This window comes from Chlorocebus sabaeus, chromosome 20 (genome assembly GCF_047675955.1).
Source record: "Chlorocebus sabaeus isolate Y175 chromosome 20, mChlSab1.0.hap1, whole genome shotgun sequence".
NCBI classification, from domain to species: Eukaryota; Metazoa; Chordata; class Mammalia; order Primates; family Cercopithecidae; genus Chlorocebus; species Chlorocebus sabaeus.
The window spans coordinates 120,796,098-120,816,394 of record NC_132923.1 but is presented as its reverse complement, the minus strand read 5'-3'; the positions used below and the strand labels follow the sequence as shown (position 1 = coordinate 120,816,394).

General features: G+C 55.7%; 1 protein-coding gene across 2 annotated transcripts in view; it reads right to left on the bottom strand.

The window, feature by feature from the left end:
• Window positions 1-226: 226 nt before the first annotated feature.
• The window catches only part of EPHA2 (EPH receptor A2), a 32,860-nt gene continuing 12,789 nt past the window's right edge, over window positions 227-20,297 (bottom strand). For both annotated transcript variants that reach the window (XM_007980379.3, XM_007980380.3), the window contains exons 4-17: window positions 15,528-15,683; window positions 15,099-15,431; window positions 12,972-13,087; window positions 12,347-12,500; window positions 11,798-11,897; window positions 11,218-11,273; window positions 10,842-10,967; window positions 10,541-10,729; window positions 9,574-9,635; window positions 9,262-9,471; window positions 8,918-9,067; window positions 7,400-7,593; window positions 6,609-6,764; window positions 227-1,216 (exon numbers count right to left, since the gene is read on the bottom strand). In XM_007980379.3, coding sequence (XP_007978570.2) covers window positions 1,111-1,216; window positions 6,609-6,764; window positions 7,400-7,593; window positions 8,918-9,067; window positions 9,262-9,471; window positions 9,574-9,635; window positions 10,541-10,729; window positions 10,842-10,967; window positions 11,218-11,273; window positions 11,798-11,897; window positions 12,347-12,500; window positions 12,972-13,087; window positions 15,099-15,431; window positions 15,528-15,683 — 2,108 coding nt within the window. In that variant the 3' untranslated portion in view covers window positions 227-1,110. The remainder of the gene's footprint in view (window positions 1,217-6,608; window positions 6,765-7,399; window positions 7,594-8,917; window positions 9,068-9,261; window positions 9,472-9,573; window positions 9,636-10,540; window positions 10,730-10,841; window positions 10,968-11,217; window positions 11,274-11,797; window positions 11,898-12,346; window positions 12,501-12,971; window positions 13,088-15,098; window positions 15,432-15,527; window positions 15,684-20,297) is intronic.

Here is a 20,297-nt window from a genome sequence, read left to right as displayed (position 1 = left end):
GTGATTGGGGCCTGCTGGCATGGAGGCTGGGCTCGGCAGAACCTGCTTCCTGGCCCCCTGCCCACCTCCCACCCACCCCTGCTCCCAGGGTTAAGTGATGTGTCTGCCTTGTGCACGAATCTCTGTTTAAACACTTGGTGTTTGGGGGGAACTCTCAACCCCTCAACTCCCACCCAGGAAGCTCTGAGACCCCACTGCTTTTCCCAAGACTGAGAGCCAAGATCAGTTTGAATCATCTGCAACTTTATTCCAGAGCAGAAATAAGTCATTTTCTAACAATAAATATAAAAAAAATAATAAATTAAGATTCGAAAAAAATTTTCAACAAAACAAAATTATTAACACTGACAGAATAGAACCTGCTATCTACGGGGATGAGAGATGGGGCCGACTGGGGCATGGGCAGGACGCTCCTGCAGCACCGGCCCCCGGGTCCCCAGCTCAGGAATGTTTGACACAGGCCACCCTCTGTCCGCAGCCCTGACGGGAGCCCCTGCCACACACACACATTCTCTCCACAAAGTACAAAATATATATTTTAAAACCTCAACACAACCAAGCATCTTGCAAAGGCCCAGGAAAGCAAGGGTTTGGCCAGTCAGGGATGAGGACGGGGCCCGAATGTCTAAAGAAGGCACTAGAGGGACGGGGACCACTTTGGGTCTCGCCCAGTCAAGTTCACGGTCTGCCCTCTTAGTGTGAGAAAATGGAGCTTGAGGTACCCTGTTCACTTGGCACTGGGCCAAGCCCCCCATCTCCTGAGATGGCCTCATGTGGGAGAAGACGAAGGGGAGGTCGGCTTGGGAATATCCTCTGTCTGTCCGAAGGCTGTGGCGGGGCTCCTGCTCCAGGGATGCTGGGGCGTGGCGGTGCCTGCTAAGTGCTCGGCTGTGTGTGCCTCGCAGGGAAAGAGGGCCCGGCCCAGCATCCACGGTCATCTCAGTTCAGGCCACGGTGTCATCCGAGACCCCTCAGCAGAAGTTGCAGGGGGTATCAGTAGGAAAGAACTAGAAATAAATAAGGTCCCCAGTGGCCCAGCATGGCACAGCAGGAGGCCACTCTGTGTCTTCAAGTATTCTTGGCCGATGGGGCTCCAGGCCCTGTCGAGGCTCAGATGGGGATCCCCACCGTGTTCACCTGGTCCTTGAGTCCCAGCAGGCTGTAGGCGATGCGCTTCTGGTGGCCGGGCAGCCGCACCCCAATCCTCTTGATGTCACTGTGGGCCCGGAGGGAGAGAGGGAGAGTTAGGGGCTAGAGCAGGGGAGGGGGCCGGGCTGGGCAGGGACAGGACTCGGTGGGCAGCAGGGGAGGGGAGTGGAGGGAAGCAGAGGAGGAGGGTGGAGAGGGGGCCTTGGGGACCTGTAGGGCAAGAGAGCTCTGGTTAGGTAGGCCTGGGAGAAGAAGCCACAGCCTAGAAGCTTGCCAAGGTGGCCCACCATCAACAAAGTTAGGAAAACGACAGAAGCCTCAACTCTGTACGATGCTTTAAAAAATAAAAATAAATCAAATCTTCTGAATTATCTGTGAGGCAGGTGCTCTTTTCATCCCCATTTTGCAGATTAAAGAACTGAGGTCAGAGAGGTGAAGTGACTTGTCCAAGGTCACACAGCTAGGAGGTGGAAGAGCTGGGAATCAAACCAGCTATGAACAAATGCCTCCCCTCCCCTCACCCCCAGTCTGTCCCCAGTGCCCCCAGCTCAGGCCTCCTTCCCAGGAACTCTCTAGGGATGTCGCTCAAAGCCTCTCTGCCCAAGGTCTCTTCCCACCCGCTGCCTCATTTCTCCCTCACTCCTTCCGAGTTCCCACTGCTGGTCATGAAGGAAGGACTCGGGAAATACTTGAAGGGTTCAACTCTGCGAGTCTCCATGGGTGAAGCTTGCAGGTCACCAGATCCAGTGACTAGGAAGATGTCTTCCCTTGGGGGAACCTCAGTCTCCTCCCGTGTAAAGTGGGAGCTACTGTCCATCTGGAGGGCGAGAGGCCTCAAAAGCAGTGGCTGAAGGGGAAGGCAGCATCAGTTCCAGGTGGACAGATGTGCCCAGGAGCCCACAGCCCTGCTTTCCCACCCCCACAGGGTACACACTCTCCTGGGCCCCCCTTCCATGCCCCTCCGTCCCCTCATGAAATCACTTATGCTCCCAGGAACCTGTGAGGAGGGCATTTATTACTCACTTTGGGAGTTTTCTCCTCCACCGTCCTCACCCACTAGCCCAAACCCATGAAAACACCCAGGTTTTTACAGGCCGTCTTTTGGCTGTAAAGGGAGCTAATTATATGATGCAAGATTCTAGTTGCAGTTCTGCAGACATGACTTTCCCACAGGCTCCGGGAGCCCCGGGACAGGCACAGAGCAGGGAAGGGCAGACCCAGGTGAGTTGGGGGGACTCCGGGACCTCCAGCAGAGGCTGATGCTCCCTCAGCAGCAGGAAGGCCGGGACATTTGGGAGAACTTCCTATGCTACCCGCACGGGACGTTTATAACCTATATAGTTGGAGGTGCTGAAAAAGCAGCATTTTCCCACACACGTGAAGGTCTTGAATTATGGCCCCTGGACAAGCGCTCAGACCACGGAGAAGGAGACAGGACCCTGGCCCGACCCCAGATTTGCAGTTCCGCAGGTGGAGCAGGGAGTCTGCATTTGGTTGAATCCCAGAAGAAACCTGACATCCGGTTTAAGAACCAGTGGGTTGTAAGCTCCAGGAGGACAAGTGCTGAGACCTCGTCATCTGGGCCCATCAGCCCCACAGCCCCTGCTCCCGCCCCCACCCCTGCCCAGGGTCCAGGATAGACCTGGCACATAGTAGGTCCCCAAGGAGTGTCTGCTGCATGAATGAAGGAGCGAATGAATGCTTTAGCAGAGATTGCGCCATTGCTGGGCCACCTCTGGTCCCTCTTGCAAACAGCAGTGGTTAATCTCACAGGACGGGAACACAGTTTGCTTCTGAAGCCCTGTGTAGAAAACTCCAAGGCCATATACTCAGTGAGTTCCTACTGTGTTCTGGCCCTGGGTGCAGGGAGACGGGAGTGAGAAATGGCTCCTGGAGCCTCACGCGTCAGATCATTCATTCATTCAGCAAGCATTCCTTCATGCCAAGCCTATGCCAAGGACACTGGAGACCCTAAGATCTACAACCTGTGCCCTCGACCCCCAACAGGATGCGGATGCTGTAGTCCCAGCTCTAGACAGAGCCTGGGATTGGGCTATTTTTCCGGGGTGCAACATCCACCCCTTTCATCAGCTGCTCACAAAACATCTGGGACCACTAGTCTAGCTAGAAACCCAACTGACTCCAAAATAGCACAAATGGAGAAGAGACAGTGGCTGTGGGACCCCAGGGGAACAGGCAGCTGGTCCCCTGGGAGGGACTCAAGGAGGCAGGAGGTTCAGAAGGGGAGGGGATAGGACACTGAAGCCTAAATCCTGATCCCAATGGGAAAGGCACACATTCCCCTGCAACCAGCTCGAAGCCTCCCATTGGGACCCATGGCGTGTGTAGACCAAGACTTCAAGTTTTAAAAAGTCCTTTGAGATCCCCATTTATTTGAAAAGAGACAGAGGAGAAGGAGGAGGCCTGCGGGCCCCAGCTCTGAGCACTAGCGGCTGGTGGCGGGGAGAGCAAATGACTTCCTGCCTTTATCCAGGCCCTTTCACAACAACGCACACTGCAGCACTCACACACACAGCAGCACTCACACACACTGCAGCACTCACACACACACACACTGCAGCACTCACACACACACTGCAGCACTCACAGACACACACTGCAGCACTCACACACACACTGCAGCACTCACACACACACACTGCAGCACTCACACACACACTGCAGCACTCACACACACTGCAGCACTCACACACACACTGCAGCACTCACACACACACACTGCAGCACTCACACACACACTGCAGCACTCACACACACTGTAGCACTCACACACACACTGCACTCACACACACACACTGCAGCACTCACACACACACTGCAGCACTCACACACACTGCAGCACTCACACACACACACTGCAGCACTCACACACACTGCAGCACTCACACACACACTGCAGCACTCACACACACTGCAGCACTCACACACACTGCAGCACTCACACACACACACTGCACTCACACACACACTGCAGCACTCACACACACACACTGCACTCACACACACTGCAGCACTCACACACACTGCAGCACTCACACACACTGCAGCACTCACACACACACTGCAGCACTCACACACACTGCGGCACTCACACACACACACTGCACTCACACACACACTGCGGCACTCACACACACTGCAGCACTCACACACACACTGCAGCACTCACACACACACTGCAGCACTCACACACACACACTGCACTCACACACACACTGCAGCACTCACACACACTGCAGCACTCACACAGACTGCAGCACTCACACACACACACTGCAGCACTCACACACACTGCAGCACTCACACACACACACTGCAGCACTCACACACACACTGCAGCACTCACACACACACTGCAGCACTCACACACACACACTGCAGCACTCACACACACTGCAGCACTCACACACACACACTGCAGCACTCACACACTGCAGCACTCACACACACTGCAGCACTCACACACACACACTGCAATCACACACACACTGCAGCACTCACACACACACACTGCACTCACACACACACTGCAGCACTCACACACACACACTGCACTCACACACACTGCAGCACTCACACACACACACTGCAGCACTCACACACACTGCAGCACTCACACACACTGCAGCACTCACACACACACTGCAGCACTCACACACACTGCAGCACTCACACACACACTGCAGCACTCACACACACACTGCACTCACACACACACACTGTAGCACTCACACACACAGCAGCACTCACACACACACTGCAGCACTCACACACACTGCAGCACTCACACACACACACTGCAGCACTCACACACACACACTGCAGCACTCACACACACACAGCCTCCATCCATCCAAGACCGCCCCATCCCTGCTTGTGGGAAAGGAATTGGCGAGGAGCACCCCGAGCTATTTAGGGAAGCCTCTAAGAACATGTGTTTCCTATAAGCACTTCTCCTTGCCCTCAGCTCTGGTCACCAGAACAGAGGCTGTGTTGTCCTTGGTGGGAGCCCCTGAAGGGGCAAAGGGTCTTGTGGATGCTCCCAGGGAAAAGGAGAAAAGGAGGGGTCATTTGCACAGCACTAGAGGAGGAAAGCAAGGGAGTGGAGGAAAAGAGGAGAGCAACAAGGATTTAGCACCTACTGCATACCAGGCGTGTCATCTGCACTGCACCCATGCAATCCCATCAAACTTGATCAAGGTTACCCACTAGGAAGCGGCAGATGAACCCAGGCATGTGTGCAGAGCCCAAGTCTGTGGCCCTGCTGCGCTGGTCAGCAGCAAAAGATATCCTGTGATCCATCTCTCCTCCCTACGTCTCCCTGCTTCCCTCTGGTCAGCTCTGTCCCTGCCTGCTTCCCATCACGGACTGTCCCCTGAGAGGGACTGTGGCCTTGGCTAGCAGGTTGGAAGCCCAGCTGAGCAGTTTCCAAAGGCCCTAGAGAATGTTCATGAACAGGCTCAAATCCCAGAACTTCTGTGACCCAGAACCATGGGAGGCCCAGGTCATCCCATCCATATAGTTCCCAAAACCTCCCAGCCTCGGGGACTGCTCCCGCCATGACCTTGGGCCATGCACAAGCTGGGTTGTTGAAACCCGCCACTATTTTTAGAGGCACAAAAGGCTAAGAGGATAGTGTCTTCCCCCTCCTGGGACAGGAGGAGGTGTCTGTGCCAAGGCCATGCCGGGAAAAGTCTCAGTGCTGGAGCTGGGAAGGAGAGAAGAGCTCCCATGGGGCAGCTCGACAAAGGGCCAAACCCAGGGCCAGCAGGGAGTAAGGGGCACTTCTCAGCAGGTAGGACTGCAGGCTGAGAGCCAACCAAATGAAGAGAGGTGCCAGGGGTAGGCCAGGGATTCAACTCTCCCCTGGGCAGCAAGCAGGGCATCTTGGAGAAGACTGCCCCAAGCTGGCTGTGTGACCTTAGGCAAGCCGGTAACATCTCAGCCAGTTTGTCTACCAGTGACCTCTCTGATCCCCGTGCTCTGGGACCCCAACTGACCGGGGCTGGAATCCTGCTCTGCCCCTGGTGGCTGTGGGACCCTGGGAGGGTCACTGCACTTCTCTGCACCTGTTTCTCACCTGCACCTGTTTCTTACCTGTTAACTAACAGGACTCACCCTGCTGGGTTCTCATTCAAAGTGCTCAAGCAGAGACGGCACACAGCCCTCAGTAAACAGTAGTTACCATTATGATTACGGTTACTATTATTTCCCCACTCTGGTAAAGGATGTAGGAAGAGGAGGGAGCTGAGTGGGCGCCCAGAACTGCCAGCTGCTGGCGGAGTTCTGCCCTTGCCTTCCAAGGAGCCTCTTACCAGAAGAGAAAGAACGAAGAGAGGAGCATTGAGGGGCAGGGAAGAGGGCTGGGGGGCGTGGAGGCAGCCTCTGGAGTGGGAGGCAGCAGGGGAGGTGGGGGAACAGGAAGGGGCCTGACTCACTCGTTGGTCATCTGCACCACCTTCTCGATGGCAGTGTAGCCGGCCGCCATGAAGTGCTCCGTATACTGCTGCATCTTGATGGACTCCAGCCACTCAGACACCGTGCGGAAGGGCACCCCCTCCGAGCCACTCGTGCTGGGGAGCCGGATAGACACCCTGCAACCGGAAGCACTGCAGGTGAGGGGCTGCAGCACCCAGTCCACCCTGGGCCCCGCGCCTGCTGCTCCCTAACCTGGATGATTGACTCAGCTGCCCCGTGCCTCAGTTTCCTTATCTGGGCAACGGGGAAGCCCAGTCACGTAGGGTTCAATGAGACCTCCTGGCATGTTGGGAGCGCTCAGCGTCTGTAACTACTGCTGCCCCTCCATGCCTACTAACAGGACCACCACCAATAACTACCAGATCAAAAAACGCTACGAGCAGATTCCGGATCCCGAGGTCACAATCCCAGCCTGACCACTTCCAGCCATGTAAGATATTCAATGACCCTGTGTCTCAGTTTCCTCTTCTACAAAATAAGGATAATTTTGTAGAAGAGGACTCAATTCGTACGTTGTTTAAATGAATGAAAAGATATTAACTGTTCACACAGTGCCCTGCACCCTCAACATAAGCTGGTTGCTCCTATTAGGATTTCCGGGGTCATTGTGTCCAGTCTAAGTCAAGTCCACACATAACCTCTGAGCCCCCAGCACCCCTCAACTTCCCCTGGGTGGCCACTCTACCGAAGTGGTTCAGGAGTCTGCAGAAGGGAAATTGGGGTCATCATAGGCAGAGGGCACAGAACTTACCGGGGGTCGAAGTCAGCCAGGGTCTTGAGGGAGTCAGGGGCACGGATGAGCTTGTCCAGGATGCTGACGATGTCAGCAAACTTGGGGCGGCGGGCACGCTCCTGCTGCCAGCACTGCATCATGAGCTGGTAGATGGCGGAGGGGCAGTCCATGGGCGTGGGGAGCCGGAAGCCATCATTGATTGCTTTCATCACCTGGAGGGGCATGAAGGTCAGGGGCGCTGTTGCAGAAAGCCACTGAAACCCTATACAGCCTCCAGCCTACGGAAGTGCGCAGCGGAGGGAAGGGAAACAGGAACATCCCAGAAACAGATGGGAAGGGTCTTTCTTGAGCTGACACCCAACCTTCAGAGCTGCCCAAAGGGCAAATGCCTAAGAGGCTGTGGCCAGAGTTCACTGGAAGGGACTTTTCTTTTTTTTTTTTTTTGACTGAGACAGGGTCTCAGTCTGTCACCCAGGCTAGAGTGCAGTGGCACTATCAAACCTCACGGCAGCCTCAGCCTCCTGGGCTCAAGTGATCCTCCCACCTCTGCCTCCTGAGTAGCTGAGACTACAGGCACGTGCCACCACGCTTGGCTAATTTTTAAATTTTTTGTGCAGGTGGGGTTTCATCATGTTGTCCAGGATGGTCTCGAATTCCTGAGCTCAAGTGATACTCCTGCCTCAGCCTCCCAAAGTGCTAGGATTACAGGCATGTGCCAGTAATCCTAATGGCTCCCAGCTAGAAGGGACCCTGCTCCCTCACAGAGCACCAGGTAGCAGCCACACTGTGTGCCCTCAGCCCAGCCTCCCTCCCATCTCTCTTCTCCTCCTTCTCTTCATCTGGCTGCCTTATAGTGCCCTTGGTCTTGGCAGAGACGTGACCTCTTCTGAGAAGCTTCCCAGGTCACCAGGCTGAGTAAGGCACCAAGCACACAGACACACACACACATGCATGCATGCACATGTGCACACACATGGATGCACACACACGCATTGACACACAGATACACACGCACACTCTACTCCTTGTTTCATCTCTGTACTCTCTGACCCAGCTCCTGGAACCGAGCACAAGGCCTGGAATATTTCCTGGATCCTCAAGAAATATTTACGGGGCTGGGTGCAGTGGCTTACACCTGTAATCCCAGCACTTTGGGAGGTGCAGGCGGGTGGATCACTTGAGGTGAGGAGATAGAGACCAGCCTGGCCAACATAGTGAAACCCCATCTCTACTAAAAATACAAAAATTAGCTGGGTGTGGTGGCGCATGCCTGTAATCCCAGATACTCGGGAGGCTGAGGCAGGAGAATTGCTTGAACCTGGGAGGTGGAGGTTGCAGTGAGCCGAGATCATGCCATTACACTCCAGCCTGGGTGACATGAGCAAAACTCTGTCTCCAGAAAAAAAAAAAGAAACATTTATGGAGCAAACCTAAGGAGGTTTGTCTAAACTCTCCTCTGCCCAGCCCCTGGAGTTTGAGATGAGTAAAGGCTTGAATTCAGGTCTGGGCAGGTCTGGGGAAGGTAAGGGCACCCACCTCATGGTTGGACAGCTCCCAGTAGGGCCGCTCGCCATAGGTCATCACCTCCCACATGACAATGCCAAAGCTCCACACGTCGCTGGCAGAGGTGAACTTGCGGTAGGAAATGGCCTCTGGAGCCGTCCAACGGATCGGGATCTTGCCACCCTGCAGGGAACCCAGGCCCAGTCACCACTATCCCCTCTGGCTGGCCCCAGGACCATTGCAACCAGGCCCCACGACCCCTCCCTGGACTCCTACAGGTGTTCCACCTCCTGAAGCCCATGCCCAGGCATGCAGGCGAGAGGACACTAGGCAGGGCGAAGGCTGCTTCTCCCTTGAGGTCCCCTTCCCCAACTCACACTGGTGGTGTAGGTGGCCTCAGGGTCGTCCTCCAGCACGCGAGACAGGCCAAAGTCAGACACCTTGCAGACCAGGTTGCTGTTGACAAGGATGTTTCGGGCAGCCAGGTCACGGTGCACATAGTTCATGTTGGCCAGGTACTTCATGCCAGCTGCGATGCCCCGCAGCATGCCCACCAGCTGCAGCACGCTGAACTCACCATCCTTCTCCTGCCGGAGCATGGGCACTCAGCTGCAGGCCAGCCCTGAAACTGCCAGGCCAGCCCCAGGCCCCATGGCCAGGCATGCCCGCCCCACAACCCATATTCTTACCCGAAGGAACTTGTCCAGGGCCCCGTTCTCCATGAACTCAGTGATGATCATCATGGGCTTGTCTGTGGGGGGGGCACAGGTGAGAGGTAAGTGGGTCCAGGCGTGTGGGAGAGGTGGGCACAGGCAAGAGGTAAGTGGGCCCGGGCGTGGGGGAGAGGTGGGTACAGGCAAGAGGTAAGTGCACCCGGGCATGTGGGAGAGGTGGGTACAGGCAAGAGGTAAGTGCGCCCGGGCGTGTGGGAGAGGTGGGCACAGGTATGGGGCAAGGTGGGCACAGGTGTAGGAGAGGTGGGCACACGTGTGGAGAGAGGTGGGAACAGGTGTGGGGAAGGGTGGGTACAGGTATGGGGAGAGGAGGGCACAGGTGTGGGGAAAGATGAACATGGGTGGAGGAGTGGGCACAGGTATGGGGAGAGGTGGGCACAGGTGTTGGGGAGGAGGTGGGTGCAGGTATCAGGGACAGGTGGGCACAGGTGTAGAGGAGGTGGGTACAGGTATGGGGAGAGGTGGGCACAGGTGGAGGAGTGGGCACAGGTATGGGGAGAGGTGGGCTCAGGTATTGGGGAGGTGGGTGCAGGTATAGAGGAGGTGGGTGCAGGTATGGGGGAAGGTGGGCACAGGTGTTGGGGAGGAGATGGGTGCAGGTATGGGGAGAGGTGGGCACAGGTGTAGAGGAGATGGGTGCAGGTATGGGGAGAGGTGGGCACAGGTGTAGAGGAGGTGGGTGCAGGTATGGGGAGAGGTGGGCACAGGTATAGAGGAGGTGGGTACAGGTATGGGGAGAGGTGGGCACAGGTGTAGGGGAGGTGGGTGCAGGTATGGGGAGAGGTGGGCACAGGTGTGGATGAGGTGGGTGCAGGTATGGGGGGAAGGTGGGCACAGGTATAGAAGAGGTGGGCACAGTCACAGACAGAGCCTCTGCTAGGTGGTCCCTCTCCACCCCATGTGGGCAGGCCCCAAGCCTCACATTTGGAGACGACGCCTTCCAGGCGGATGATGTTGTGATGGCTGAACTGGCCCATGATGCCGGCCTCACCGAGGAAGTCCACTCGCTGCTTCTCTGTGTAGCCGGCTTTCAGCGTCTTGATGGCCACGGGCACCTCCTTCTTCCCCGAGGACGTCTTCAGCGTGCCCTTGTACACCTCCCCAAACTCTCCTGTGGGCAGGCAGGGTCAGGGGAGCGCCCCAGTCAGGCCCGGCACGAGGGCTCCCACCCTGTGTCACCACCACTGCCTCCTCAGGGCCCCTCAGCAGGGGGCTGACCTCACCTGCTCCGATCACCTTCTGCCGAGTGACACAGGACGGATGGATCTCGGTGGTGAACTTCAACACAGCTTGGTTGGGGTCCTCATATGTGTGTGGGTCCACGTATGTCTTCAGGGGTTTCAGTTGTTCTGGAAGGAGAAGAGGTGGGGTCACAGGCAGCTCAGGAGGGGCCCCATGGGGGGTGCCCTGGAGTCAGAGAAGGTCACATGATCTTCAGAGACTTGGACGAGGCTGTGGGGGATGGACCCCTCAGAGCTGCCCACGGAAGCCTGTGGCCCAACCTCAGTGCCCTGGGAACATCCTGGCTGCCCCCACCTCCCCCACAGAGCTGGGGACGGTGCCGGCAGGGCTGGGCCTGGAGCGGGGGCTGCATCTCACCTGACTTGGAGAAGTAAACGTCCTCCGGGGACTGGCGGGCGCGCAGGTTCTTCCTCCTAAAACAGCCCCACAGGGAACCAAATGCAGGGAGGTCAGTGAGGTCTGCTCCGGCCAGGGAAGCCTCCTGACCCTATTTTGGTCCAAGGGGGACCTGGGGTGCTCAGAACGCAGCCCAGTCCCCGCTGTTGCTGCCCAAGCTCCACTCTCAGGGCCGAGGGTGTGGAGAAGGCGGGCGGAGAGAGCCAGGACTCCCTCCCCAGGATCTAGGCCCCAGAATGGCCCCTTAAGCAGCGGTGACAAAGGCATTCCCATTACAGCTACTCGGGGTTTCCTGCCTGCGTGTCCAAAGGAAGTGCGGACACATCACTAAAAACAAGAGCAGAGGTAATGAAGCCCGTGTCCTGGCCCCGCCGCGTTCCAGGCACTTCACTCCAGCTCGTATATCCTCGCACCATCCAGAGGCAAGGATTAGACTCGACTAGCGTCCTATGGGCCCCATGGTTCAGACGAGGAAACGGAGGTTCCTGCCCCATTTTCCCACCCAAGCCCATGAGGAGCCAGGGTGTGGGCTCTGACGAACCTGCGGTGGATAAAGAAGCCAGCTCCTGCCAGCACCAGAAGCAGGACCACACAGACAGCCACACCGCCAATCACCGCCAAGGAGCCAGATCCCTCCGGGGCTGGTGGAAGAAACCAGGTGATGACAAATCACAAATCTCAGCAACACCCGCGCTGCACCAAGACACCTGGGACCCTACTGTGTGCTGAGTGCTTGCACTTTGCACTTGGGAAGGCTCCAGAGGGTACTTAGTCCCATTTCACAGACGGTCAAGTGGAGGCCTTCCCAAAGGTCTCACAGGTGGTACTGCAGGCGTGTGAGGCTCAAAGCTCTGGCTCTTTCTGCGATGCGGATTTGAACTTCCTCACATCACTGTCGTGAATTCACATCCCAGCTCCTCCACCCCTCAGCTCTCCATGCTTCCCTGTCCCCAGGCTTGCGGGCAGTCCCCAAAGGGCTGACCGAGAAAGGGGCATTTCTAAGTTCTTTGATTCACTTCCTTTCCCAAGATGTCTCAATTGCTTGGTTCTGGGCCCTGGCCCAGTCCATGCCCAGGGTCCCCCAACTCACACAGCGTCTGGAATTCGTGCACCTTGCTGCCGGCCCCCTGGCCCTCCTGCGTCAGTGCCTGCACCTGGACCAGGTAGGTGGTGTCCGGAGCCAGGTCGTCCAGGGTCACGGAGAAACCCTCGGTGCGGCGTACATTGTAGCTGTTGGAGTCTCCCTGTGGGTGGGTGGCAGGCAGAGGAGCAGGCAGTGAGGGCAGGGCGGGGTAGGGGCCTTGGCTCAGCCCGCTGGAGACCACCCTAAGCTAGCAACGTGGCTTGCCTTTGTTAGCAAACTTGAGGCCCTTCTTACAGAGGAGGAAACTGAGACTCAGAATTAAGTGACTCACTCAAGGTCAGAACCACTAAATGCATGACCCAGGACTCAAACCGAGCCGTGTGGGGTCCCCAAATTCTGCCCCTGTCCTCACCCTGACTGCCTCTTCCAAGGACACCATGTCTTCTCTCCTACAAATCTCTGCTGTGCTGCCTAGGGAGATGTAACCCCCTGGCAGACCCCAGGTCTCAGTTTCCCCATCTGCAGAAGAGTGCTTCTTCAGATGGCTGGGTGGTTTGGTGAGCATCTATGTGACCAGCCTGTCCCCTGCTCTTGGCCCAGCTAGAGCCAGCCCCGACCCTCTGGGAGTTACCTTCTTGCGGTAGGTGACCTCGTACTTCCACACGCGGCTCTGCTGCGGCGGGGGGATGCTCCAGGAGACGCTAAGTGAGGTGGTGCTGCGGCCCTCCAGTCTCACCTTGGGGGGCTCTGGGCAGGACAGGCAGTGGGGGAAGCAGGTAAGAAGCTGCCTGCGGGCAGGCAGGGTTTGTGGGGGACAAGTGGACGTGGAGCCAGATCCTCCACAGCCCAGATTATTTTATTTTTTTGAGATAGGATCTCACTCTGTCACCCAGGCTCGAGTACAGTGGCACGATCTCGGCTCACTATAGCTTCGAACTCCTGTGCTCAAGTGATACTCCTGCCTCAGCTTCCTGAGTAGCTGGGGCTACAGACACGTGCTACTGTACCTGGCTAATTTTTGTATGTTTTGTAGAGATGGGGTCTCCCTATGCTGCCCATGCTGGTCTCAAATGCCTGAGCTCAAGCAATCCTCCTGCCTCAACCTCCCAAAATGCTGGAATTATGGGCGTGGTCACCACACCCAGCTCCCAGGCTCTTTAGATCCCAGTCTAGGATCCTAAACTTCCAGTTCCGGAGCACAGGACCTGAGTCCCAGGCCTCCACCCTGTCCCCATCACAGGGGCTGGCACATCAGAGGCGTCCCATATTTACGAGAGAATAAATAATAATAATAATAAAAGGCCAGGCGCAGTGGCTCACACCTGTAATCCCAGCACTGTGGGAGGCTGAGGCAGGAGGATCACCTGAGGTTGGGAGTTCGAGACCAGCTTGACCAACATGGAGAAACCCCGTCTCTACTAAAAATACAAAATTAGCTGGGTGTGGTGGTGCATGCCTGTAATCCCAGCTACTCGGGAGGCTGAGACAGGAGAATAGCTTGAACCCAGGAGGCAGAGGTTGTGGTGAACCAAGATCGTGCCATTGCACTCCAGCCCGGGCAACAAGAGCAAAACTCTGTCTCAAAAAAAAAAAAAAAAGAAGAAGAAGAAATAACTTTTGCTGAATGCTATCTTTTTTTTTTTTTCTTAAAGAAGAACTAACTTTTGCTGCATGCTTGCTTTTTTTTTTTTTTTTTTTGAGATGGAGTTTTGCTCTTGTTGCCCAGGCTGGAGTGCAATGGTACAATCTCAGCTCACCGCAACCTCTGCTCCCCAGGTTCAAGTGATTCTCCTGCCTCAGCCTCCCAAGTAGCTGGGATTACAGGCATGCACCACCACACTTGGCTAATTTTTTGTATTTTTAGTAGAGATGGGGTTTACTCCATGTTGGTCAGGCTGGTTTCGAACTCTCGACCTCAGGTGATCTGCCCACCTCAGCCTCCTAAAGTGCTGGGATTACAGGTGTGAGCCACTGTGCCCGGCCTCAATCCTCAATTATTATCCCACTTTACAGGCGAGAACACTGAGGCCCAGAGAGGTTAAGTAACTTGCCCACAGTCACAGAGCTCAGAAGCAGCTCTAGAGCAGGGATGTCCAATCTTTCAGCTTCTATGGGCCATAATGGAAGAAAAATTGTCTTGGGCCACACATAAAATACACCAACACTAACGACAGGTGATGACCTAAAAAAAATAAACAAATAAAAATTGCAGGCTGGGCACAGTGTCTCATGCCTGTAATCTCAGCACTTTGGAAGGCTGAGGCAGGCAGATCACGAGGTCAGGCGATCAAGACCAGCCTGGCCAACATAATGAAACCCCGTCTCTACTAAAAATACAAAAAATTAGCTGTGTGTGGTAGCACGTGCCTGTAATCCCAGCTACTCGGGAGGCTAAAGCAGGAGAATCGCTTGAACCCAGAAGGCAGAGATTGCACTGAGCTCAGATTGAGCCACTGCACTCCAGCCTGGGCAACAGAGCGAGACTCTGTCTCAAAAAAAAAAAAAAAAAGGAAAAAAAAAGTTGCAAAAATAATCTCATAACGTTTTAAGAAAATTTACGAATTTGTGTTGGGCCGCATTCAATGTCGGCTGGGGCTGCCTGTGGCCCATGGGTTGGACAAGCTTGCTCTAGAGACTGTGCCTTTAACCACATACTCTGTTGTGTCTCTCTAAACACACCCGAGCCCCAGGTGGCCGTCCTCCTTAAGCCCCACCTGGGCAGGCCCCATAGGGCACAGCTACCACCCCTAGACCTCACCTGTCTGGTTGATGCTGACACTGGCAGTACGGAAGCTGCGGCTGGTCACCAGGCCTGAGACGCCGTTGCGGGCCTCTACAGTAAAGGTGTAGTTCATGTGAGGCTCCAGGTCGCTGACTGTCACACTGGTGCGGGTCAGTCTGTGTGGAGGCTCTGAGTAGCGCACACTAGCCTCACATGGCCCACACTCCCCAGACTCGGGCCAGCACTGTTCGCAGGTGACGCTGTAGACGATGTCCTCACGGCCCCCGCTGTCCTGAGGGGGTGTCCAGCGCAGCTCCACCTTGGCACCCATGCCCACGGCCGTGAGGTAGTGTGGGGCGGAGGGGGGTCCTGCACAGACGGGAGGAGTCAGTGCTCTGCTGGACCCAGGCGGATATGTCACACGTCACCCTCAGTCACACCACCCTGACCCACTGCAAGACTCACGTGTGCAGGGCATCGACATTGGGTCCTGAGGTGCCCGGAAGAAGCCTTCCTCACACTCGCAGGAGGTGGCACCCTCAGGGGATGGCAGCGTGTGCTCAGGGCACTCCAAGCAGGGGCTCTCAGACACCTCAAACTTAAAGAATCCAGGCGAGCAGGCTGGTGGGCACAGGACAGACAGAGCACGAGGACATCAGTTCAACCTGCTTCCACCCCATGTGACTGTCTCATTCCCTCACCAGGGGCCCCTGCCCTGCAAACAGGTCAATAAATCTCTATGGACCTGTTTTCTCGTTGGCAAAATGTCTTGTGATGGAAAAATGCATGGCAAGAGCCTAGCATGTAGCAGGCACCCAGGAAGTGCTTCACACACATGGTGCAAACCTTTGCTTCACTCCCCACTGGCTCCTGCAAGAAGCACCACACCCCTGAGCCTGGCATTTAAGGCCATACCTTGCCTTTCAGCTAACCAAGAATCCCATCACAGCCTAGCTAAGCACTTCACCAAGCACGCTGCCCACCGGCCTCATTCCCATTCATCCGTGCAGACTAGCCTGTCAGGTCCCCATCTGGGTAGCGGAGAGCTGCCCAGGGCAATGACTGCCTCTTCTTGATCATGTGTATTTGTCGACTGTCACCACCACCCTGACTCACTGGCCAGCCTCATCAGTGCAGGATGCCATTCCTGCAGGTGTTCCCTCCAGCCCAGGACCTGCCCGCCTTTCCATTCGGGGCTGACCAGGAAGCAGGAAAGGCCAAGCCCCCGGCATTTTCTCTGGCTCTGCTTCCAGGACCGAGTCATATCCGCCACTCACAAGGACAGCCAGGAAGTGACTCTTCCTCCCCCAGTGGCCAGTCCTGTCCTGGCCCAGCAGGCTGGGGGCTCAGGCACCTGACTCCGGGGGCTTCTTCCTCCCACCACCCTATCCTGTCTCATCCCACCCCTGCTCTAAGCTCCTTCCTGGCCCTACAGGCAGGAAGCTGCCCAGACACAGGGCTCATGGTGCAGGGCTGTCCAGGGCTTGGGCAGCTGCTGAAGTGGACAGGGTGGGTAGAGACCACCCTAGGGAGCTCCCCCAACAACCCTACAATTCTAATCCTTCAGATTGTTCTGGTGAGAGGGTCCTGAGACACCTCCAACCTCGGCACCACGTTCACCACACACACAATGATCCTCTGCTCCGTGCCTGGCCCAGCCCCAGTGCTGGGTATGCACCAAGATGAAAACAAACCCCTGATCTCAGGGAGCAGAAGCACCTGACAAGGTCTGTAAGACACAGGGAGGAAATGAGCTAAGAGCTAAGGGGGTGGAGGAGGGGAAACAACCTTGACCAAGTAGTCTGAGAAGTCACAGGGGACATTTTGGCTGGGGTTCAGAGGCTGCATAAGAGTTCAGCAGGGAAGTGATAGCTATTGGGAGAGGGAGTTAGGAGTGAGAAAGAGCGTGACTAATACGGAAGGTATGAGTGGGTTTGTGGGCACAAATGTGGGGAGCAACAAGCAATAAAGCAGTTGAGAAAGGCCTTGAATGCCAGGCCAAGCAGCTGGGACTTTATCCTGGAGGCAATGGAAAGCTGCTGGAGGTCTGATGTGGGGAGGTCAGATTCCTGCCTTCAGGAAAAATCTGTGCCTGGAGGCAGCTTTTGTCCAAGACCCTGGGGACAGCCTGGCTCCTAATGGCCTAAGGACAACCCTCTCCGGGGAAGCCAATTTCAAGTGCCCTGGCCCAAGCAGGCCGGGTAACTCTCAGGAGTGGAGTCTGGAGCGAAGACTGTCTTCGTCCAGTCCCCTGTGTGAGCAGAGGTGGGGAGGGGGACCAGGAGTCAGGGGAACAGGACTCAAAGGACACCCAGCTCCGTAAGGTGCCAGATTGTGACTTCCTGCTAATGACTCTGCTCTCAGAACCAGGCTGCATCCCTGTCCCCTCCCCACCCTGGCCCAGGGACCACACAAACAGCCACTCTCACCTCCTCGGCCCATCCTGCTTCTGCAGACCCTCAGCATTGGCCCTGCGAGAGCTCAAGCACACAGGCCAGGGAAGGGGGCTTGTCCTGGGTCACGCAGCAGGACAGAGGCGGCCCGGGGCCCGACTCCTGCTCTGCACAGAGCCTGGAGTCCCAGTGACAGTGACCGCAAATAAGCACCTACTGTGCGCAGGGCTCGGGCTGAGCACTTTACACTCATTTAGTCCTCACAATAGACCTGCTATATACAGGCACTATTAGCACTCGTTCCATTTTGGAGGTGAAGAGAGACAAAAAACCTTGCCTGAAGTCACCAAGCTCCCAAGACAGGAAATCAGAACTCAAACTTAGGATGTCTGATTTTCAGCCTCTCTCCTCTCCCACTCCTTTTTCTTTTTTTTTTTCTTTTCTTTTTTCTTTTTTTGTTTTTGAGATGCAGTCTCCTCTGTTGCCCAGGCTGGAGTGCAGTGGTGGGATCTCAGGTCACTGCAACCTCTGCCTCCTGGGTTCAAGCAATTCTCCTGCCTCAGCCTCCTGAGTAGCTGGAACTACAGGCACCCGCCATCACGCCTGGTTAACGTTTGTATTTTTAGTAGAGATGCAGGCCGGTCTCAAACTCCTGGCCTCAAGTGATTCACCCGTCTCGGCTTCCCAAAGTGCTGGGATTACAGGTGTGAGCCACCGCACTGGGCCTCTTTTCCCACTTCTGTTCTTAGGAACACTTCAATTTGGGGCAAAGAGCAATCAACATTCTGAAACAAGCCTAAAGAGACAGGAGATAAGGCCTGACGCACTTCAAAAGCCAGACGCTCCCGACTAATTTCAGAGCAGCTGTGGGTCTCTGTGTTGTGGAGGGAGGGGAAGGGCATTGCCCACCACAGATCTGGGCACTTTTGTGTCTGTGAGCAGAGAAGTGTGGAATCCAGCCCAGGGGGTTGATTGGGTGGCTAAAATGGTCTTCTTCAAGCCCCAAATGTCTTTCAAGTCTCCTATTGTATTTGGAAACCCATGAGTATATTGCATCCCTCCCCATAACGTATCTGCATGATACAAAAATAGCTCTCTCCTCCTCCAGATCTTTGAGCAAAACTGAGACTCCAGAAAGCCGGGCCATGTTTATCCTGGGGTTTCAATTCCCCCAAATGCCCTGACTTGTCTGCTGAGGAGACTTCACCTGGCTAAGTGCTGGCTCCAGGTGGTCCAGGGCCAGCAGACTTGGGAAGCTCGGGGGCGTTCCCAGCTCAGGCTCTCAGGCCAGGCAGGGGCCATAAACCCCCACAGCCCAGGCTCGGACCCACTGAAGGCTTTAGCAAACCCTCACAATGCCCCCACTCCCCACTGTGCGGCTGCTCCTATGCCAAGAGGAGGAAGTGGGGGAAGAGACGGGCTCTTTGGCCCCAGCGCCCGGGGGTGGCTTGCCTGCTGCCGCCAGGAAAGAGGGAATTTGGAGAGATTTCCGCTGCGGATGTGCCAGATAATACAGTGGAGAGGCAGCTTCAACAGGGCATGTGCCTGCCCGACGAGATGTGCTTCCCCTCCTCCAACCACAGAGCTACCAGGGACTGTCTCCAGGACCCCGCCAGAGTTTCCAAGTACTCAGGGGTCCCAGAGTTCATGAGTAGGACACCAGCAAGCCCCTGTGTTCTTCCTGACTTTATCTAGTTGGATTTCCTGGCATTCTGGGCGGGCAAGTGGGGACAGGGGTCACACACACTCAAACACACCCACATACAGCAAATACCTACTGTTCCTTAGCCAACCAGCAAACTCCTATGCATCCTTTAATACCCAGCTTAAGCTCCTCTACACAGCCCTCCCAGACTGCCCAATTCCTGGCCCCCCTGGCCCCCATTAGGGCATCTATTAATCTTATGTTTACCAAATAGAAATGTGCACTTCATATGTGTCTGGCACAATGTTGGGTGCTAGGATATGATGGTGAGACAGATAAACACCGTTTCAGCTCCAGGGGAATTCATAACTTGGCTTTCATGCTCCATTAGAAATTATTCCTGCATGGCCGGGCGCGGTGGCTCAAGCCTGTAATCCCTGCACTTTGGGAGGCCGAGACGGGCGGATCACGAGGTCAGGAGATCGAGACCATCCTGGCTAACATGGTGAAACCCCGTCTCTACTAAAAAATACAAAAAACTAGCCGGGCGCGGTGGCGGGCGCCTGTAGTCCCGGCTACTCGGGAGGCTGAGGCAGGAGAATGGCGTAAACCCGGGAGGCGGAGCTTGCAGTGAGCTGAGATCCGGCCACTGCACTCCAGCCTGGGTGACAGAGCGAGACTCCGTCTCAAAAAAAAAAAAAAAAAAAAGAAATTATTCCTGCATGTATCAGGAGCTTCTGTGAGAGTGGCAGCTCCTGAGGAGCAGGAATGGAGACCAGTTTATCTGTATCCCATGGCCCAGTGGTGCTCAGTTACTGTTTGCTGAATGGAAGGACAGACGGATGGATGGATGGATGAATGGATGAATGGATGGATGGATGGATGGATGGATGGATGGATAGGTGGATGAATGGATGGATGGATGAATGGATAGGTGGATGAATGGACGAATGGGTGGAGAGGGTATGAGTGGGTGGATGAATGGACAGATGAACGGACAAGTGGATGTTTGGGTTGGTGGGTGGACGGGTGGATGAGTGGGTGGGTGGATGGAAGGATGGATGGATGGGTGGAGAGGTGGACAGATGGATGGATGGATGTGGAGGATGGACAGATGAATGGACAAGTGGATGGGTAGTTTGGTGGGTTGCCAGGTAGATGAGTGAATGGATGGATGATGGATGGATGGATGGGTGG